This window comes from Callorhinus ursinus, unplaced genomic scaffold, assembly GCF_003265705.2.
Source record: "Callorhinus ursinus isolate GAN/ISIS: 27379988/994484 unplaced genomic scaffold, GSC_fseal_2.0 scaffold4, whole genome shotgun sequence".
Taxonomy (NCBI): Eukaryota; Metazoa; Chordata; class Mammalia; order Carnivora; family Otariidae; genus Callorhinus; species Callorhinus ursinus.
Window position 1 is genome coordinate 71,406,369 of NW_027397066.1, and position 20,713 is coordinate 71,427,081.

Below are 20,713 nucleotides of genomic sequence, written 5' to 3' on the forward strand. Positions count from 1 at the left end.
TCAGCCAGTTTTGCCAATATTCTCTATTAAATAAGTTACTTTACCTTATTAGTTTATGATGTCATTTCCGTTTCATGTATAAATGTGTTTTTTTTAACTCTTTAGCCTTTTACATACTAATCTATGAATGTTCTTGCACAACTTCTATTATTATGACTTTATAGTACGTGTTCAGTATGTGGTAAGGTCTTTTTTTTTCCCCCTAAATTGACTATGCTATTTTTGTGAAACTTTATTTTTCCATGCAAGTGTCCAAACAAATTTAGTGGGTTCCTATAGGGGCAGGAGTGGACAGAGAGAAAAAGGTCCCACTGGAATTTTATTGGAATTGCATTGAATTTACTGGTAAGTTTAGGGAGAACTGACATCTTAACACTATCAGAAACAATTCTTCCTTTATTCAGAACTTCCTTAATGTCCTTTAAGTGTTTCTTAAAATTTCTTAAAGACATGCATTTTTTTATTATTTTTTTAATGTTATGTTAATCACCATACAGTACATCATTAGTTTTTGATGTAGTGTTCCATGATTCATTGTTTGTGCATAACACCCAGTGTTCCATTCAATACATGCCCTCTTTAATACCCATCACCAGGCTAACCATCCCCCCACCCCTCCCCCGCCAGAACCCTCAGTTTGTTTCTCAGAGTCCATAGTCTCTCATGGTTCGTCTCCCCCTCTTGATTCCCACCCCCTTCATTTTACCCTTCCTGCTATCTTTTTTTTTAGATTTTATTTTTATTTTTTATTTTATTATGTTATGTTAATCACCATACATTACATCATTAGTTTTTGATGTAGTGTTCCATGATTCATTGTTATAACACCCAGTGCTCCGTGCAGAACGTGCCCTCTTTAATACCCATCACCAGGCTAACCCATCCCCCCACCTCCCTCTTATGCATTTTTAATATAGTTTTATTGGTACTGTGAACAGAATCTATTTTCTAGTTGGTTATTGCTGAAATAAAGGGAAATTACAAATGTTCTATAAATTAATCTTACATATATCACACATGTTGAACTCCTTTACTAACTCTAATAGATTCTGTATTGGTTCTTTGCGTTTTCTGGGAAGAGGAGGAGCTCATTTGTAAGTAAGGACAGTACTGTGTTGGGGAGTAGCAGTGAGAGTAGACATGCTTATTTTGTTTCTGGTATTAATGGGAATGTGTTTCAGTGTCCTGAAAGAAAAGCCAAAACAAGGACTTGAATCCAGATAGTTTATTTGGGAGGTGATATTAGGCAACTGGAGCCGGAGATGGAGAGTGAGCCAGGAGAGGAGGAAATGCCAGTACACAGGTGTGTTATGGAAGATGCCTCTGGAGGCAACGGGAGCTCAGTTCCACCTCTGAGGACAGTACAGAATGCCTCCCATAATTCCATCTGAATAACGTAAGGCCACAGTTTCATCCATCGGCCCTGGTCCCTGTTGGAGGGCTAGACACCCCCACACTTTCAGGCTATGCTTGCACTTGGGCCAAGCAGGTTCTTTCAGCTTTGGAGGACCTCACAGCAGCAAAGCGAAGAGATCTGTGGTGCAGGCTTGAGGTGGGATGCTGTCATCATGATCCAAGCTCACGTGGAACTGGCCACCACAGCTGCCGCCAAAATCAGAGGTGCAGAGGAGATGGGCCACAGAGCACCAAACGCACCTCCTTCATCCACCCTTGGTACCACTCAGATCCACTCATGCCCACATTAAGTCCACTCTGGACTTTTTGAGGGAGGCCAGCTAGCATCTCTAGAGAGTATAATTCAGGAGGGTTAGTGGAACTTGCTAGTCCCCATTGCTGGGGCTGCTCACAAAGCCATAACGATTTCTTATCTCCGCTCCCATCCTTTCTAGAGTTTCCTCAGTCTTGGCCAATACTTCAGCTGTGCTGCGTTGCCGGTTTGGTACAGTGCTCACACCCTCATTGCTGAGGGCTCAAAGCCCTCGTCCATTATCAGGCTGTGGTGGTTCTGCCCGCCTGCTGAGGGTAACCACTGAGCATGGAGACACCAGGTTACTACCTCTGTGAATTCTCTGCCCCATTAGGCAGCAGTAAAGTCTAGCCTCTCCTAACACAGATAACCAGTGTGATCCCTTTCTTTCCCCGGTGTGCAAATCTCAAAGTGTGTATGTGGCAGACAGTTTCAGGCTCAGTGGAACCCTCACTGTATTATCAGGTGTGTGTGTGTGTGTGTGTGTGCGCGCGCGCGCGCGCGCGCACCCCCCAACTCTTGAGGATCTGGGAGCCCCACTGCAGTAGAGCCAACAGCTGCGGACAGGACACATCGATTCTGCAACTGGGTTAAAGGGAATAATACTGAGAGAGGCCAAGATCACTGGCGTGTAGACCTGTATACTATAACTGTATACCGTCACTGCTGGGAACAAGAACTCTTGGTTTACTACAGGGGCTTGCAAACTTTCCATAAAGGGCCAGATAGTAAATATTTTAGGCTTTATGGGCCATAATGGTCTCTGTCACAACTCCTTGGCCATCATAATACAAAAGCAGCCATAGACAATACAAATACAAACGCGTGTGACTATGTTCCAATAAAGTTTTATTTACAAAACCAGGCAGTGGGCCGGATTTGGCCTGCAGGCCATAGTTTGCCAAACCCTGGTTTGGAAGGATGGTGTTCTCATCCCGGCCAAGGGTGTCATCCATGAACTGGCACTAGGATGATGCTAATAACCTGTGTTGATGTCCTGTGGGATGTAGCAGTAATAGCTAAAATGTATTGAGGGCATCCTATAAGCCAGGTACTTCCAGGCACTTTACATGCATTGCCTTATTTCATCGTCACACCTCCACAGAGGGAGATACTAATAGAGTCCCTATTTCATGCCTAAGAGACTAAGTTACATACAGATGAAGCTAAGTAAGTTAATCAAGGCCACAAACCTGGTGAGTGGAACATGACAACATGACAAAGAGGGGAGGGGGGACATCTGCCTGAGTAACTGTAGAAATAAAAAGACCCCATATTTGCTTCACAGCTCCTGAAACACTTTTTTAAAGTACAACTCCCTGGTTTCTACTGGAGACCACTGTGCCCATCTTGGCTTCTGCACATTTGCCCAAGTGACCCGCCACAGGTGATTTGTCAAGTTACCCTAGGAATAGTGCAGTATGTTCCAAATCTTAGAAAGAAAATAGCCTGTGGCCTTTGGCGGGTCACTGCCTCTGAAACTCGTTTCCTCGTCTGCAAAATGAAAAAGATGGAGCAGCTTGAGGTTTTCAAAAACGTTGTATCGCCAAGCCCTCTGTTCCTGAGATGATGCCTGGGCTTCTGCTGCCTGGCAAGGAAAGGAGGCCAAACCCTCACTTGAGTGGAGCGGCAGCTCTGCCAACTATCCCCTCTCAGAGACCCACAGTGCTGTCATGTGGGGCTGCCAGGGGAAGAACGATCCCGCAGGTTAGAAAGGGTTTGAAGATCGGGTGATGTTAACGAGCTCACTTAGTTCTAAATGTGATTCCAATGTGTTGGCGCGTACAAAATATATGGCTTTGAAATGCAGTTGTCACAGTGATTGGATCAAGATCAAATTATAATGAAATTAAAATGGCCTTACCTGGTTATTACAATCCTAAATCAGTGTATCCCAAAGAATCACCTGGAATTCCCAGACTCAGTCCTCAGAGATTTCTCAACAGATGGAGGGAAAAAAATAGCCTTTCCTTGCCTTCCTTCCTCACATAAGCATCCCAGCTGATCATTGATTCTTACCAGGGAAGCTTGGGAAACCCTAGATAACAGCAAAGAAATGTGGAAGCTCACAGTCTAGAAAACAAGAGTTACTTCAACTTAGAATGTAAGTTATCTTGTGTTCATCGTGCTCGGTGGGGACAAAAAGTAGGCTGCAACATGTGAGTCACCTGTTTTTTTTAAATGTATATACCATGAGACAGAAGGCCAGGAGGTACAACAAGATGGTAGAACTAGGTTTGGTGGGGCTCCGGGTTTTCTTTCCTTTGGTATCTTTATTCCACAGAGAATAAACCCAAACCTGTGAGGGTGAGGATGGTACTGATCATCTCCTACACTGGCCTGGTGATGATGAGCTCTTGCAACTATTCAGCTTAGCTTGACACAAATTCCTATGGATGTAGTAGACATTATTTGAATTAATCTGAGTCTACAGCCATACCACCCTGAACACGCTCGATCTCGTCTGAATTAATCTGAAATCCTAATTTTGTCTTTATCAAGGAATCCTCTGATCTTAGTTTCACACCTGAGAGAATGTCACAAGTAAATGGCTATTGTAACATTTTACTGTTTAAATTAGTGAATCAGTGCTCTGGCTTACCAACGCCCTTCTGAGGATGGCTGGTTTGAACTAATTCCTCAGAGCATAGCAATGCCCCTTACAAGCACTGGGGGAAAAAAAAAAGTGCAATTCCTGAACATGCAAAGCAGGCTCTCCCACAAACCCCATGAGGCCTGACCTCAAGTGGTAGCCAGATCTCTTAAGGAAGAGTCAAGTATTAGGAAGCAATATATTTGTTCTATTATGCAGAAACAGGGTTTCAATATAATACCTTGAAAAATATCTTAGTAAAATTACCAGCAAATTTCTTAGAAATCTGGTTCACCAACATTTTAAGTATGGTTTCACATGAAGCAGGAGTGACAACTGTTTACACCAAGGGTCTCTGCAAACTATGGCCTGTGGGCCAAATCTGACTCACACTGAGTTGTATAGCATCAAGCTAAGAATAGTTTTTACATTTTTCAAGAATGATTTTTACATTTTTAAGAGGTCATTTAAAAAGAAAAAACAGGGAAAGACTACAAAATATTTCTTGGATCCCTTCACAGATAAAGTCTGTCAACCCCTGGTCTACAGGAAGAAAGAACTCTGCTCGGTCCTACCCCTACCAACCAAAGTGGAATGTAAAAAGAAAATACTTAAAACTAACCAGATGTACAAGTCAAAGGCCAGTCTTTCAAACAGAGAGGGTCCTCCTTGATTTTAGCAACTCTGAGTCTAAATCCGCATAAATAAGATTCCAGTTATTTTGATAACAATTCTAATGAAAGAAATTACAGGATTATACCAAAAGCACATAGCTGAAGTTGAAAAGTCAAGCTGGGTGGCTGCTCTTCTTGAAGCTAGCTGAAAAATGGGCAATTCAATATAAACAACCATGTAACCTAAAATGCTAAAGCTAGGGGCACCTGGGTGGCTCAGTCGTTAAGCCTCTGCCTTCGGCTCAGGTCATGGTCCCAGGGTCCTGGGATCAAGCCCTGCATCGGGCTCCCTGCTCCACGGGAAGCCTGCTTGTGTTCCCTCTCTTGCTATGTCTCTATCTGTCAAATAAATAAAATCTTTAAAAAAAAAATGCTAAAGCTAAAAGAAATTCTCATTTTACAAATGCAAGAAGGAATTCAGAGAATGTAAGGAGGTATGAAAACAAAAAAAACAAAATGAAAAATAAGTATCAAGAATTACTTAATCTTTATGAATTCTTTCTGAAGGAGGTAAAGCAATATTACCATCATAAACATATAATTGATCAAACCAGGACACTAAAAATAAGTAAAGGGCATATAAAATTGTATAACTTTGAAAATATTTATTGATTACATATTCACTGTATTATACCGGTGGGCCTATAAAATCATTTTACTCAAACTCTATTTTCAAAAATAACTTTCGAAATGCACCCCATGAAACCTGTTTGGATTACCTGTGTGCACACAAGCAATGCGTTGTTAAAATGAAATATACTTTTTACCATGGATACTAGCCAAAAGTTTTAACATTGCAATGACTTGGAAGTACTCTCAAGCTGATGACTTTCTAATAATTCTACTGCCACAGCCAAAAGGAAAATTCCTTAGACACAGTAGAGCAAGAGGTATCATAAAACACTATACAGTTCTTCCATGAGGGAATGCAAAATAAAACACAAAGTACAGAATTTCTACAAATTTAAGGCCTCCAGTGGACTCATACTCTTAAGACACTGATCCTCACAGATTTCTGGGACAACCATAAAGTTATTGTATATTATCAACTTGTCACCAAGTGGCCTGCTGCTCTCGTCAAAGGACAGGACCATATGGAGAGCTCAGACAGCTCAGGCATCCATAGGGGCCGCTAATACATCAGTGTTGGTGAGAGCCCAAGCTCTTGGACCCATGAATGGTATCTGTCCCAGCTACCTCAACTCATCTCATCTGAGGCCCATTGAGCAGGCACTGGGGTGGTCTAAAGATGTCATAAATATGAATAATGCCACTTTTCAAATATATGTAGATATTGAGGTACTGAGGTTAATACAGTTCAAATCTAAAGACCATGAGGAATGGCTTCCAAGATGGAGAAAAGAGATGAGTACATACGCTGCCTCTTCAACAACTCACTTCAAGCCACCATGAGAGCAATGGAAGGAATATAGTAGTAGCTAACACTTTTCATTTATTCCTGAGGTTTCTTTTATTTTAAACCAAATTAATTCATCCTCTCCATTATAGATTGGTTCTTTTGACATCCAAGAAAATAAAAACAAAATTCAAAAGCATATAGACATAGTCTGAAGTAAATTTCTATAAATTAACATTTTCTACTTTATAGGACTTACATTTACTTATACTTTAAAAAACATTCCTTAACTCAAAAATGATGAAGATGGCAAATTTTATGTTATGTGTTTCTTACCATAATAATTAAAAACAATTGTGTAAAAAAGGATATTCTAATATAAAGGGATGATAATTGTAACAGGATATATTTAAATTCTTTTCAAAAGTAGGTATTAATATATTTGGCTGTTCTGTTTCTTCTTTAAGTGTATTTTGTGTGTAAAGTGTGTGTGTGTATACACACTTTACATATATATATACATATATATATATAATGAGGGAAGAGTGTATACAGAGAACTCTAAGGAAGCCAGGGTTATATACCAAGAACAGGAAAAACTGATTAACCCTGATGGTCACATAATAATCAGGTAAAAAGAGTGTGTGATAACACGTTACAAGAGGATGCATTAATCCAATGTCATCTAAAAAAAGTTTCTTAAAAATATAATGCTATGTCCCATGACTGATGTCACACCAAAATGGCAGGGCACCCACTGACACTAAATGATACTCCAAGATAAGCAGTCACAAGGAGTCTACACTGGTGATCCTCAGGCTCACTTAATTCCTATTAATACTGAAAAGTGTTTACTTTTATAAAAAGGGGGATTAATTGCAATGTGATCTCCCGAAATGGATCCTGGAATAAAGCATGTTAGTGTGAAAGTGGTGAAATCTGAATAAAGTGCATAGTTTAATGTACAGTGTTAATCTCTTACTTCTGATATGTACCGTGGCCTATAAATGTTAACAATTTCCTGTTAAGGAAAGTTGGGCAAATACTGTCTTTGCAACTTTTCCATATTAATAAATACTTCATTAAAAGGGGGCAGGAGGGACTTAAATTTTCAGGATGTTATCTATGCACACGGGAACACAAAACTCAGCTGTTGTGATGTGTGATAACAGCAACAGAGAGGAGTTATGCAAGCGTCATTTCAGAAACAACCCAGAGAGAAGGAAGTAGTGATGGGGAGCGGGCACCAGGGGGGCTCCCATGTGCTGGTCATGTCCTGTTTCTGCCCCTAGGTCGGTAGTTGCACCGGCATGTTTCTTTTACGATAATTCACTGGACTAGACTTTCCCCTGCATTACCCTTAAATTAAAAAAAGAAGTTAAGAAATACTTCCCTAGTTCCGATAAAGGTTAGAACGAAGAGAAAATCTGTCAATAAGAGATGTCTATGTAGGAGCAAAGACGTCTGTATGGGGGCAGTTGTGACAGTTACAGTATCACAGATCTAAGTGTTCGGAGCCAGGAAGCATCTTGTTAGTTCCTGGGTCCTGGCGTGGCCCATTCTTTCTGAAGCAGCCCTGGAGATGCTGACGCAGCCGGGCGCACTGTGCATTGGAGCCAAGTGCCCCGGGAGGTTGTGACGCGCATCCAGACCACAGACCCCTGAATGCCCCAGCGCAGCTAAGCACCCTCCACACCTCGTCCAGAGGCCAGCAGACCCCCTGTGGTGTTCTGAGTCCACAACAGAGAAATCTCAGTAAGTTCTAATAACCTTAAAAGGCCCAGCAAAGCTTCTTCTCTCAGAATGGCTTTTTTTACCCTATGAATCACACTGGGTTTTTCCAACATGGTTTAGATTTCGTACTTCCACTACTGCATCTGTATAGTTGTTGTTATTATTTACTAAATAATGGCAGATCGTAGATTCTTATGATACTGGAGCTGGAGGGCAACAAACCCTCTACTCCTTTTAAAGATGAGGAAACTGCTATCAGAGATGTTCAGAACTTGTCACAAGTTCCTAGAATTCAATTCTTTTTTAGGTCAATAAATTAAACTAGATGCCTCCCCCAGGGTTACTGTATGACTAGATGAACTAATACGCAGTTCATAAGAGCACTAGTTTATGACTTGGGTTCTTTCGTGTGTAATTCAGTTCATCATGGTTTCTGTGAATGTCTTTGCTGAAAATAATTCTTGCTGAACAGTATGATGCCAAAAGAAAAGACAACAAAAACACTTCGGAATATTTAAAAAAAATCAAGATCCTCCCTTTTTAATGTGTGGATCAATCATGTAAATTAAAGAGGAATTTAAGAATATTTTTTAAGAAATAACAATTTTAGGTAGGCAATTATAAGGAAGATAACAATCATACATGCCAAGGCTACGTGATTCTTCCACAGGCCCCAAGGGGAGAGATCGATGCCCTGGTTTAGCAAAAATTCTTCGCCAGTACATCTGAAATTCAACAGAAAAAGAATATGACTTCATTCTTAGCATTTGTCAAATTTTACTCATTTAAATCACTCCTCCCATAGGTTACCAAGGCTTAAATAACTATGCCTTTCATGTGTAACAGATGAGTGCTTACGAATCCATTAGATACTATGCTAAGCAATCTGCATGTAACAGTTTAGTTAATCCCTAAAACAACCCAATGGGGGTTAGTACATACATTTAAAAGATGAAGAGGCTAAAGTTTAAGGAACTTGTCCAAGTCCACAGACTCACACTGTGAACCAAACTGCTAGTCTCTGCAAATTCATTTGTTTCCAGATCTATGATGCTGCTCTCCTTAAAGGGCAGAAACATTTATCAAGTAATTTTGCCCTCACTCCTGATGGGGAAAACCTCAATTTTAACAGATGACATCAAAGGTCCTTACCGAGATGATCAAAGCTCTTTCTAGAACTCATCACCCACAAATCAGCCATACAAACGAACACAGGCTAAGAATTTTGAAACTGGGAAAAGAGGTGAGCAAGGCCTTCCTGGCACCGTCGCGTTCCCTTGGCTCTTGCACCAAGCCCGGTCTGAGCACTGCAGAAGCTCTGCAACATGCCATCGCCAGCAGGCCCACTTAACCAGGTGAAAGCCTCGGGCGCCTGGGTGGTTAGGCGACTGCCTTCGGCTCAGGTCATGATCCCGGAGTCCTGGGATCGAGTCCCACATCAGGCTCCCTGCTCGGCGGGGAGTCTGCTTCTCCCTCTGACCCTCTCCCCTCTCATGCGCTCTCTCTATCTCATTCTCTCTCTCAAATAAATAAATAAAATCTTTAAAAAAAAAAAAAATCAGGTGAAAGCCTCAGCAGCAGCCGAAACACAAGGGTGGAGTAGCCCTGCCACCGTTTAGAAAAGCACCTGGCACTCAAAACACCTGGTACAGCCTTAATTATTACCTGTTATCCCACCTTTGTGCAGCTCTTGAAATCTAGCAGTCCCCCCAAAAAAGTGTTAAGCCCAGACAAAAGAGAGGAGCGGGCAGGATAAAGAAAACTCTTTATAGAGGTTTTCTAGAAATACTTCAAAACAGCACTCTCTCCTGTTACTATTATTTCATGAAGGTTCATGAGATTTGGATACCAGCATTCTCTCTTCTTTCATTAGTTAATGTATCAGAATCAAACCGTTAGCAACAATCATCAATAAGGAAAGTGTTATTCAATTTTTAAAACAATATCCTCTGATTTTATGAAAATCTGCATTTCTGTTTCATTGACATTGTGCAATAAATGGGACTTCTTTCTCAGCTGACTGAAATGTGTTTCCTTCTTTAGAGGGTACATGCTTTAATAAGGATATTCCAAGTCATTTTAAGAGAAAAAAAAATAGCCGTGTAGACTTCGATTTCATAATGTATCCCATTTAAGTGCAGGAGGAAGAGGTACGTGCCACAAGCGCGCCCGGGAAATAGTCACTCCGTTCTGCTCTAGCTGCCTTTCAATCTCTTGCTCCTGGCCATGGGTTGGGCTTACAGGAAGCCTTAAGTTCATGGATCTGTACACTTCCCATAATCCATACAATTCCAATATCCTAAGGCTTCGCTAAAATATCAAACTCAAATGTTCTGAAAATAAAAGCTAAAACCCACAATCAAAACAGCGTTTTAAAAGGCCCCAAATGAACAACATATCAGAAACATTTCCCCAACTTAAATATAACTTTGACCAAAGTAGAATGTCAAGGAGATGTGCATTGGTGTACAACAACTCAGAGAAAGGACCCACACCAGCCACGTGGCCCAGTGGCCTTGCTACGTGATACCACAAGAGTAAGCAAATCCATTCTGACACTGAGTACAAACTTACATCGCATAGCTACAGGTATTATTCGCTGTTACATTGACTCCTGGGCAGAAGTTTTGTCCCAAAAATTCATTATGCTGCAAAGCCTGTAACACAAGGGTAGATGGGACAAGGTAAACAATTTTAAATTTCAAAAAGTCTCCAAAGAATGATCATGTCCTCCTAGTTTAATCTTTACTGCTATTTCTAAAAACAAACCAAGCTTCACATTCACGGTCTCGGTCACACCAGAGCAACTAAATTCTTTTCCCTGGCAATTGAGTGGCCTATGTTGGGATTCTGGCTCCTAAAACAATGGAAGTAAAGTATCTTCTAATTTTAATATATAAAATATGTACTCTAGGTTCCCATCCTCTATTTTCGTATGGAACTGAAATGCAACTACATGTTTTTATATCCATTAGTCAATCTTTCTCCTTCATGAGGAATTCTCTCTCCACCCCTAACCTCCCTCGGCAGCAGGGTGACTGGGGAAACCTCAGGTGATGATCAAGGTGAAACTCTTCTTCATCACTCTGAAAATGAAACCCCTGGGAGACTTTCACAGTTTATGGCTGGGGCCACGAGGTTGTTAGGCTTTATTCTGGTTGGTTCTAGCTTGGGAACAATGAAGCAGTCACAAGGACATGTGAGGAAAACTTACCACATAGCCATATCGAGGAATGCTGAAGTACTGAAGCCAGGAGAGCCAAGGCCCAACAGTTCTGAGATTTACCAACAGCCCTGAAAATATCTACAAAAAGCAAATGCCAAGAATCAGACCTGGTGAAGGGATTTCGTGGAGAATTACAGAGAATAATCTCTGCGTCCCTGACAACCCTTACAAACATTTCTTCTAAGACCTCTCCACTCTGCATACGTATGCCTCTCTAGAGCTGAGGCTGTTTATGGTTCTAAAGGAATGACAATATATCTAATAATACCTATGTCATTTAATTGGAAGACCCTTCATTGTCAAGGATTTTACTTTTGGTAACTGCCCACAATGAAAGGTCAATAAAGTACTGACTGTTCTAATGATACAACCATTATATGTTCACACCAGTAAACATACCAGAACAGATCCTGAACATCTCATGCCCCTCTCTATTTCCCTAACACGGTAAGATTTGTTATTTACAAGGGCTTGCGCTCTGCATGACTCCAGAAATAATCTGGGGTTCAGGATGCATGCTAAAATAACCCAAAGCCTGGAACTGATATACAGAATAACACGGGGAAGTACAACATAAAATATGGTGAATACCTTCATTTAAAGCTACCAAAGAGCAGGCTTACAGTGAAGATCCTGGGGTGGATTACTCCAGCAACAGATGGCTACGTGAGAAGAGGCTCATCTAAAACTTCTAACTGGCAGGAGGTATGCTGGGTTAGACCTAATAATGACAATCTTGCTGGAGTGACTACATATTTTTGAACTTGACTTAACCAGGTGCCAAACAGAGGACACACAGCATCTCTGAGTAAAATATGGTTTTATGACTGGTTATAAAGGATCTATAATACAAACTTTTAAATAATAATAAGGTGAAGCATCTAATATATCACACAAATATATCTATTTTTATAAATCGATGACACATTATTTATTGGATAACATGATAGAAAATACACACAAGGTTTATCACTTCCTCAATAATGTTTAGATTGGTGGATGTCAGACTCAGAAATGGAAGACTTAAACTTTGGCAAAAAGTTGTGCTAATTATGCTCCTTTTAAAGACATCTTAGCAGAAAAAACATGTGTATTAAGGAAACAGGCTAAACGTTCCTGTTCACTTGATGTAGTTAACGGAGCAAGGTGGTAACTAGCTGATTCACCTACTGATTCATCTAGGTACAGGTAAAATTAAGGGACATGTAAGGTTAGGCTTCAGTAACCATTTAAAAAAAAAAAGGTAAACAGAAATATATTGGTATAAGAGAAAGTCAGGAACCCAGAAAGGAGGAGACACAGTACTGTGTGGGCTTTGAAACTTTTTAAAACACCCCTTTTTAAAATATAGGAGGGACCCAGGATAGACTACCCACACTGCAAACTGTTCTATTTCTCATGGAGCTTAGCTATTCCCTTGGGGAGGAGTAGATCCAACCAAACCATTAAGTTACTACTTAAGTCAATGGTTCTCTAACACTAGCACAGAAGTTGGGTAATTAACCTGTCATTTTTATGAGGGAATCTTATAATCAAAATTTTTCTGGTTTTTGTGGGTGTTTTTTTATAAGTTTTTGTTTAAATTCCAATTAGTTTACACTCTTAAGATTAGTTTCAGGTGTACAATTTAGTGATTCAACACTTCCATACGATAGCTGGTGCTCATCACAAGTGCCCTCCTTCATCCCCATCACCTATTTAACCCAACCCCCTAACCACCTCTCCTCTGGCAACTATCAGTTTGCTCTCTGTAGTTAAGTCTGTTTCTTGGTTTGCCTCTCTCTTTTTTCCCTTATGATCATTTGTTTTGTTTAAGTTCCACATATGAGTGAAATCATATGGTATTTTTCTTTCTCTGACTGACTTATTTCGCTTAGCCTAATACTGTCTAGCTCCTTCCACATCACTGCAAATAGCAAGATTTCATTCTTTTTGATGGCCAAGTAATATTCCATTCTGTATACATACCACATCTTTTTTATCCATTCATCGGTCAATTGACATTTGAGTGCTTTCCATAATTTGGCTATTGTTGATAATGCTGCTATAAACATAGGGGTGCATGTATCCCTTCGAATCAGTATTTTCCCCCCCTCTGGGTAAATACCTAGTAGTGCAATTACTGGATGGTTATGGTTCTTGGTGCAACTGTAAATGGGATCGATTCCTTGATTTCTCTTTCTGCTGCTTCATTATTGGTGTATAGAAATGCAACAGATTTCTATACATTGACTTTGTATCCTATGACTTTAATGAAATTGTGTGTCGATTCTAGCAGTTTTGGGGTGGAGTCTTTTGAGTTTACTCTAGAGTATCATGTCATCTGCAAATAGTAAAAGTTTTACTTCTTCTTTACCGATTAGATGCCTTTTATTTCTTTTTGTTGTCTTGATTGCTGAGGCTAGGACTTCCAGTACTATGTTAAATAACAGTGGTGAGTGTGGACATCCTTGTCTTGTTCCCGACCACAGGGAAAAAGCTCTGTTTTTCCCCACTGAGGATGATACTGGCTGTGGGTTTATTGTATATGGCCTTTATGATATTGAGGTATGTTCCCTCTATCTCTACTTTGTTGAGGGTTTTTATCAAGAAGGGATGCTGTACTTTGTCAAATGCTTTTTCTGCATCTATTGAGAGGATCATATAAATCTTATCCTTGCCTTTATTAATGTGGTGAATCATGTTGACTGATTTGCAAATACTGAACCAAACTTGCAGCTCAGGAATAAATCCCACGTGATCGTGATGAATGATTCTTTTAATGTACTGTTGGATTCAGTATGCGAATATTTTTTTTTTTTGGTATGTGAATATTGAACTGAGCATTTTTGCAACGATGTTCATCAGGGATATTGGCCTGTAGTTCTCTTTTTCAGTGGAGTCTTTGTCTGGTTTTGGAATCAGGGTGATGCTGGCCTTATAGAATAAGTTTGGAAGTTTTCCTTCCATTTCTATTTTTTGGAATAGTTTGAGGATAAGTGTTAACTCTTCTTTAAATGTTTGGTAGCATTCCCCTGTGAAGTCATCTGGCTCTGGACTTTTATTTGTTGGGAGATTTTTGATTACTGATTCAATTTCTTTACTGGTTATTATTCTGTTCAAGTTTTCTATTTTTTCCTGTTTCAGTTCTGGTAGTTTATATGTTTCTAGGAATTTGTCCATTCTTCCAGACTGTCCAATTTGTTGGCATATAATTTTTCAAAATACTCTCTTATAATTGTTTGTATTTCTGTGGTGTTGCTTGTTATTTCTCCTCTCTCATTTGTGATTTTATTTATTTGGATCCTTTCTCTTTCCTTTTTGATAAGTCTGGCTATAGGTTTATCAATTTTACTAATTTTTTCAAAGAACCAGCTCCTGATTTCATTGATTTATTCTATTGGGATTTTTTTTTAAGTTTCTATATCATTTATTTCTGCTCTAATCTTTAATATTTCCTTCCTTCTGCTTGCTTTAGGCTTCGTTTGTTGTTCTTTTTCTAGCTCCTTTAGGTATAAGGTTATGGTTGTTTGAGATTTTTCTTCCTTCTTGAGGTAGGCCTGTATTGCTATATACTTCCCTCTTGGGACTGTTTTTGCTGCATCCCATAGGTTTTGGACCATTGTGTTTTCATTTTCGTTTGTTTCATGTATTTTTTTAATTTATTGATTTCCTGGTTGACCCATTCATCGTTTAGTAGAATGCTGTTTAACCTCCATGTATTTGTGATCTTTCCAAATCTTTTCTTGTGATTGACTTCAAGTTTCACAGTGTTGTGGTCAGAAAATATGTATGGTATGATCTCAACCTTTTTGTACTTATTGAGGACTGATTTGTAACCTAGTATGTGACCTATTCTGGAGAAGTCCCATGTTCACTTGAAAAGACTATGTATTCTGTTGCTTTAGGATGAAATGTTCTGAATATATCTGTTGAGTCCATCTGGTCGAGTGTGTCATTCAAAGCCATTGTTTCCTTGTTGATTTTCTGATTAGATGGATCTGTCCATTGCTTCAAGTAGGGTGTTAAAGTCCCCTACTATTATTGAATTATTATCAATAAGTTCCTTTATGTCTGTTATTGTTTTATATATTTGGATGCTCCCATATTGGGGGCATAAATATTTACAATTGTTAGATCTTCTTGTTGTACTACTGTCCCCGTTATTATGATATAGTGCCCTTCTTCATCTCTTGTTACAGTCTTTGGTTTAAAGTCTAGTTTGGCTTTTGAAGTTCCAGTTTATCAAGGTTTCACTATCTGTCACCAAGAAACATCTTTTAAGAACTAATTTGTAACAAAACGTTAACTGAAGTTATAGCAATTATATTAGAACAGTAGCCAAAAATGCTGGGTAATGTCAAGAAAAACCTGTACATTCTCTAAGCTGTACCTCAATACATGGTCTCCTTAAAGAAGAGAATCCCATTTACAGAATCCTCAAAGCAGGTTTTAGGTAACAGGTAAATTTGTGGGAAGGAATAGGGGGGGAAATAATTACTTCTCAGAGAAGCACAATTCCTACTCACCATCATAAACACAAAGGAAATGGTCATGAGAAGTGTTGCTATGGATACCACACTCTGGCCTGCTGCTATGGCCAGTGCCATAGAACTGGCCGAATAAGCCACCATCATAAGGGTAAACATCATGATGAAGAAGGCCTCCACAATTGGTTTCAAGCCTTAGTTGGGAAGAAAAGAGGGGGTTGAATTCAACTGCCTGGGTAACTGTGTATTTGGGATTGCTTACTGTGCAAAACACTTAATATTTTGAGAAACTAATACCAGAATGAAGAAAATTCATCCTCTATCCAACCACCTTGGGTCACCAATTTCATTACCAGTTCCCCCATGTTACTGTACAAAGTTATCATACAGTTTCTTTTTTATACTTGTGGCATAAGCACATTTCTGTATAACATCTCTGCTCCTTTATTTGTAATTATTAACAATTTCTGAGTGCCTGAGATGGAGAGCTCCAGGCAACACAACTGGCCCCCATTCTACCGCCTTTTCTTCTAAGAAGGAAACTCGTCAATAGCATATGTGTTTTACCCAAACATCACCACATGGCTGTTTGCTATAACTGCATAAGTAAATAAACTGGGAAGAAGATTACGTGACCTCTCAGCGGTTTCAGTATCTGGGGGAACATCTCCACAGTCCAAGTCGCCCAAGACAAAGCACCATATAATTCTGGGATTGAGGGTGGGGTTAAATAAGTTTCATAAAACTACTTTACAAACTATAACGGACTAATATTATGGGTCACACAATCTGAAGGTTTTGGAGTAAGACCACCAGTCAAGAGTCTGAGGATCTAGGTTCTACACCTAATTCTTTATGACACACCTCTTATATATAAAATGGAAGTTTAAACTCAATCAGTTGATGTTCCTCTATAGTGCTTTACTTATATATTTTTTAATTAAAATATATATTTCTGATGTGTGCGTGTGTTTTGTGTATCAGTAAAATATATGGAAATTCTGATACAGTGAGCCTGGGGTAAAGCCTAAACACAATGCAGAAATAAATCTAACTACATCTATCAAGCAAGTATTTGTATTAAAGCAGGAAGCCCTGAAAGTCACTGTCTCTCACTATGTTTACATATAAACACACAGACACACACATGAATAAAAATATAAATAAGTAGGGGTCGCCTGGGTGGCTCAGATGGTTAAGCATCTGCCTTTGGCTCAGGTCACGATCCCGGGTCCCGGGATGGAGCCCTGCATCAGGCTCCCTGCTCAGCGGGAAGCCTGCTTCTCCCTCTCCCACTCCCCCAGCTTGTGTTCCCTCTCTCGCCGTGTCTCTGTCAAATAAATAAAAAATAAAATCTTTGGGGGAAAAAACACAAACAAACATAAATAGTAACTACCCCAGCTCCTCCAGCATAGTCTCAAATAGTTTTGTGAATTCTTTCCATGTTTATAAATGACACACAGCATCTTTCAGTAAAATACAGTTTTATAAATAGTTTTAAGTTAGTTTGGGACAAGTCTTGACAAAAATGTCCTCAGAGAACAGTTATTTCATAGCACGCACAATGGATAGATGTCTCCTTCTCTCACTGGCTTGGTTTAGAGTCTGAGAACCAAAAACAAGTTGGTAAAAAGAAATCGGCTTGCCCTCATATCCAAAACTAAAGACACAAACCTTTTGTCATATTGCTTACCTAACAAGAAGTATATTATACAAGTAAATATAATACTTGGTAACATCCTCATGGGTAATAAATCAGATAACAGTTTTCCAAAGAAATAAGATGACACTCTGTAGTATCCACTGATATATTCATGTCTAAAAAGGAAAAAATTGTCCTACATTAGTTTAGGAAGGCAGAGACCAGATTGGGCTGCTTGCTTACCTACAGACTTCGCCGCCACCAGGGGTCTAATGACTACAGCTTCTCACATCCTTGAGGCAAACCCCTGCCACCATCCTGTCAGCATCAGGCACCATCTTGGGTGTGAGCCTCCCCTGTGATGTCTCCCCCACATGAGTCTGTGCAATACCCCTCTTCTCGTTATAGAACTCCCTCTGGATGCCATCCATTCTGCCCCCTGAGCACCCACTCCCAGTGAGCAGATCTGCATCTCCTCCCTCTCTTCCAACACTGGCTCTCCTTGAAGGACAGCGCTCCAGTAGCTGAGTTCAGTTATGGTAGAGGCTTTACTTTCTCCCCACTTCTGATTATGAAGTAGGTGGCTCTGCTATCCTCCGAGCTTCCTAATGCACCTTGGATCACTTCTTCCACTCTCATGATAAAAAAGAAAATGGCACTTCTTCCTTCAACAATCATACCTTTCAACTTTCAACCACACATCCCTGTCAGCCAGCAAATCCTGTTTCCTTCCCTCTCCAGTTCTAGATCCCTTCCTCTTCCTGACATCTTCCTCCTATAATTCCAAACTCCTCCACCAATATCTTTCGTTCCCTCTGGAATGATTCCTTTCCTCAGCATGTAAATATGGGCAAATCTCATCCAACTTTGAAAAACACAAGAAACAAAACAGCCCCTACTTTATTTTAAGGCTGCCCTTTTTGGTTCCTTCCATTCCCCTCCCATTGAGGGCTAAGCTGGGTCCACATTCTTTGTCAATTTGACCTCCACACCTTATATTTACTGCTCAACCTGCTACTTTCTCTCTACCAAGCCTCTCTAACTTTTCCTGTAAGGACCATTATGACTTCTCATTTGCTTAAAACAAAAGATCCCTTTTAGCCCCTTTATCGCTTGCTTTTTCTGCAGCATTTGGATTTGCTGGCTCTGCCCGATTCTTGAATTCCTTTTTCCCTTGGTATCAAGCCCCAGATGCTCATGATCATCCTTCCAGCCTCTGGCTGCTTTTTCTCAATTAACATTGGCAATCCCCAGGAACCAAGCTGTGGCCCAATACTGGATATGACCAGTTTGACCAACAGCCTCTGATATCAGATAGCCCCCTTCCTGGAACAGAGACCTACTCACATAAAGAGCTTCTTTTCAACCACAAAGAGCTCCACAGCTGACACACTGCTGAAACACTGGTTGGTCGTCAGGAAGAAGAGCACTCCTGATCTGCAATGAGAGAAAGGGGAGGGGGGAGCACTGCAGTCGATTAAACATTCTTAAATCAATTTTCTAACTACAAAACTCTCTCCTCAAACGATACCTTATAACATGAAATAGAAACTGTTCTGGTTAAAACAGAGGGAAGTATGTGCCCCATCAGCTTTCTCCCCACCATCTCTGTGTATCCACAGTGGTACCCCTAGGACTCCACAGAGCACAGTTTGGAAGTCAAGGTCCTGGATTACTATGGATCAAACTGTGTCCTCCCCAAATTCCAGTGTTGAAGCCCGAACCTTCAATGTGATGATATTTAGAGACAGTATATTTGGGAGGTAATTAGATTTAGATGAGCTCATGAGGATAGAGCCCTCACAATGGGATTAGTGTCCTTAAAAGGAAAGGGAGAGACATCAGCGTGCACACTCTCTCTCTGCCATGTGAAGACACAGCAAAAAGATAGCCACCTGTGAGCCAGGAAGACAGGCTCTCCTGGGAACCTGACCATGGATGCACCTGGTTCTCTAGAAGTTTAAGAAATTGTCGTTTAGACTGTTATTTAAGCCACCCAGCCTATGGTTCTCTGTAATGGCAGTGTGTGCTGATGAATATGAAGGACATAAAAATACTATCATCTTGAATATTTTTTGTTTTTTTAATTTTTTTTAATTTTTTTAATTTTTTTATTATTATTTTTTTAAGATTTTTATTTATTTGCCAGAGAGAGACACAGCGAGAGAGGAACCACAGGCAGGGGGAGTGGGAGAGGGAGAAGCAGGCTTCCCGCGGAGCAGGGAGCCCGATGCGGGGCGCGATCCCAGGAGACCTGGGATCATGACCTGAGCCGAAGGCAGAAGCTTCACGACTGAGCCACCCAGTCGTCCCATCATCTTGAATTTTAACTAACAAAAACAACAAGTATCATTCCTAATGTCTGAACAGAGAAATAGTGAACCAAATAAAGTCTGCAAAGCTAAAAACCTCTATTAGCCTCCTTTTTAAAGGAAAGAAGAAACTAAGACATGAAGAGGCAAAAGGACAGTGGAGGAAAACTTCAATTGACACATTACATATATCCACCACACAACTGGGAGTAGAGCCTTGATACTGTCCTTGACAAGTCATCACCAAAATGGTTTCCAACGTGCTCAAAAAAAAACCAAAATGATGTTGTTAAAGGAAAAATTTATTTGTGTACCTGTAAGAAAAGGAAGACTACTATTGCTTTTTTCTCAGTAAAATAATTAAGGCTTTAAAAGGAAAGTCACAGTTAATCTACACTTTGATAGATACACGCATTTTATGAAAGCATGCCAACATTCCTGAAATGAATGTTAAAAGTGTCGGGCTTCCCTTCATAACCAAACCACTTAATTCACATGGAGGATGTGAGTTGACACTGAAAGAGCTGAAGTGACCATCATTTAAATGACACAAGAATGGGCGCCTGGGTGGCTCAGTTGGTTAAGCAACTGCCTTCGGCTCAGGTCATGGTCCTGGAGTCCCGGGATCGAGTCCCACATCGGGCTCCTGCTCAGCGGGGAGTCTGCTTCTCCCTCTGACCCTCCCCCCTCTCATGTGCTCTCTCTCTCTCACTCTCTCTCTCAAATAAATAAATATTTAAAAATAAAAAATAAATGACACAAGAATGAGAGAGAACATTTTTAAAAATATAAACCCAAGTGTAAAGTCCCTCAAAACAAAAAAAGTTCATAGACACTTAGTAATTGTTTTTAACACCAAAAAATAACTTAAAGAACAGACTGTTTTATAAGTAAATGCTTATACAATAATTAATGAATGGAAAATAGCCAGACCTGGTACACAGGCAGCTATGTAACTATTTCCACACAAGTCAGCCTACTAGCAAAATAAAAGCTAA

At 40.1% G+C, this 20,713-nt stretch overlaps 1 protein-coding gene across 6 annotated transcripts in view; it reads right to left on the reverse strand.

The window, feature by feature from the left end:
- Positions 1-8,576: 8,576 nt before the first annotated feature.
- The window catches only part of ABCG2 (ATP binding cassette subfamily G member 2 (JR blood group)), a 138,028-nt gene continuing 125,891 nt past the window's right edge, over positions 8,577-20,713 (reverse strand). For 5 of the 6 annotated variants that reach the window (XM_025873410.2, XM_025873411.2, XM_073891935.1 and 2 more), the window contains 6 exons: positions 18,751-18,840; positions 17,455-17,579; positions 15,801-15,955; positions 11,281-11,370; positions 10,641-10,723; positions 8,577-8,791 (listed from right to left, as the gene is read on the reverse strand). In XM_025873410.2, coding sequence (XP_025729195.1) covers positions 8,644-8,791; positions 10,641-10,723; positions 11,281-11,370; positions 15,801-15,955; positions 17,455-17,579; positions 18,751-18,840 — 691 coding nt within the window. In that variant the 3' untranslated portion in view covers positions 8,577-8,643. The remainder of the gene's footprint in view (positions 8,792-10,640; positions 10,724-11,280; positions 11,371-15,800; positions 15,956-17,454; positions 17,580-18,750; positions 18,841-20,713) is intronic. The other variant, XR_012377973.1, reaches the window with a different exon arrangement.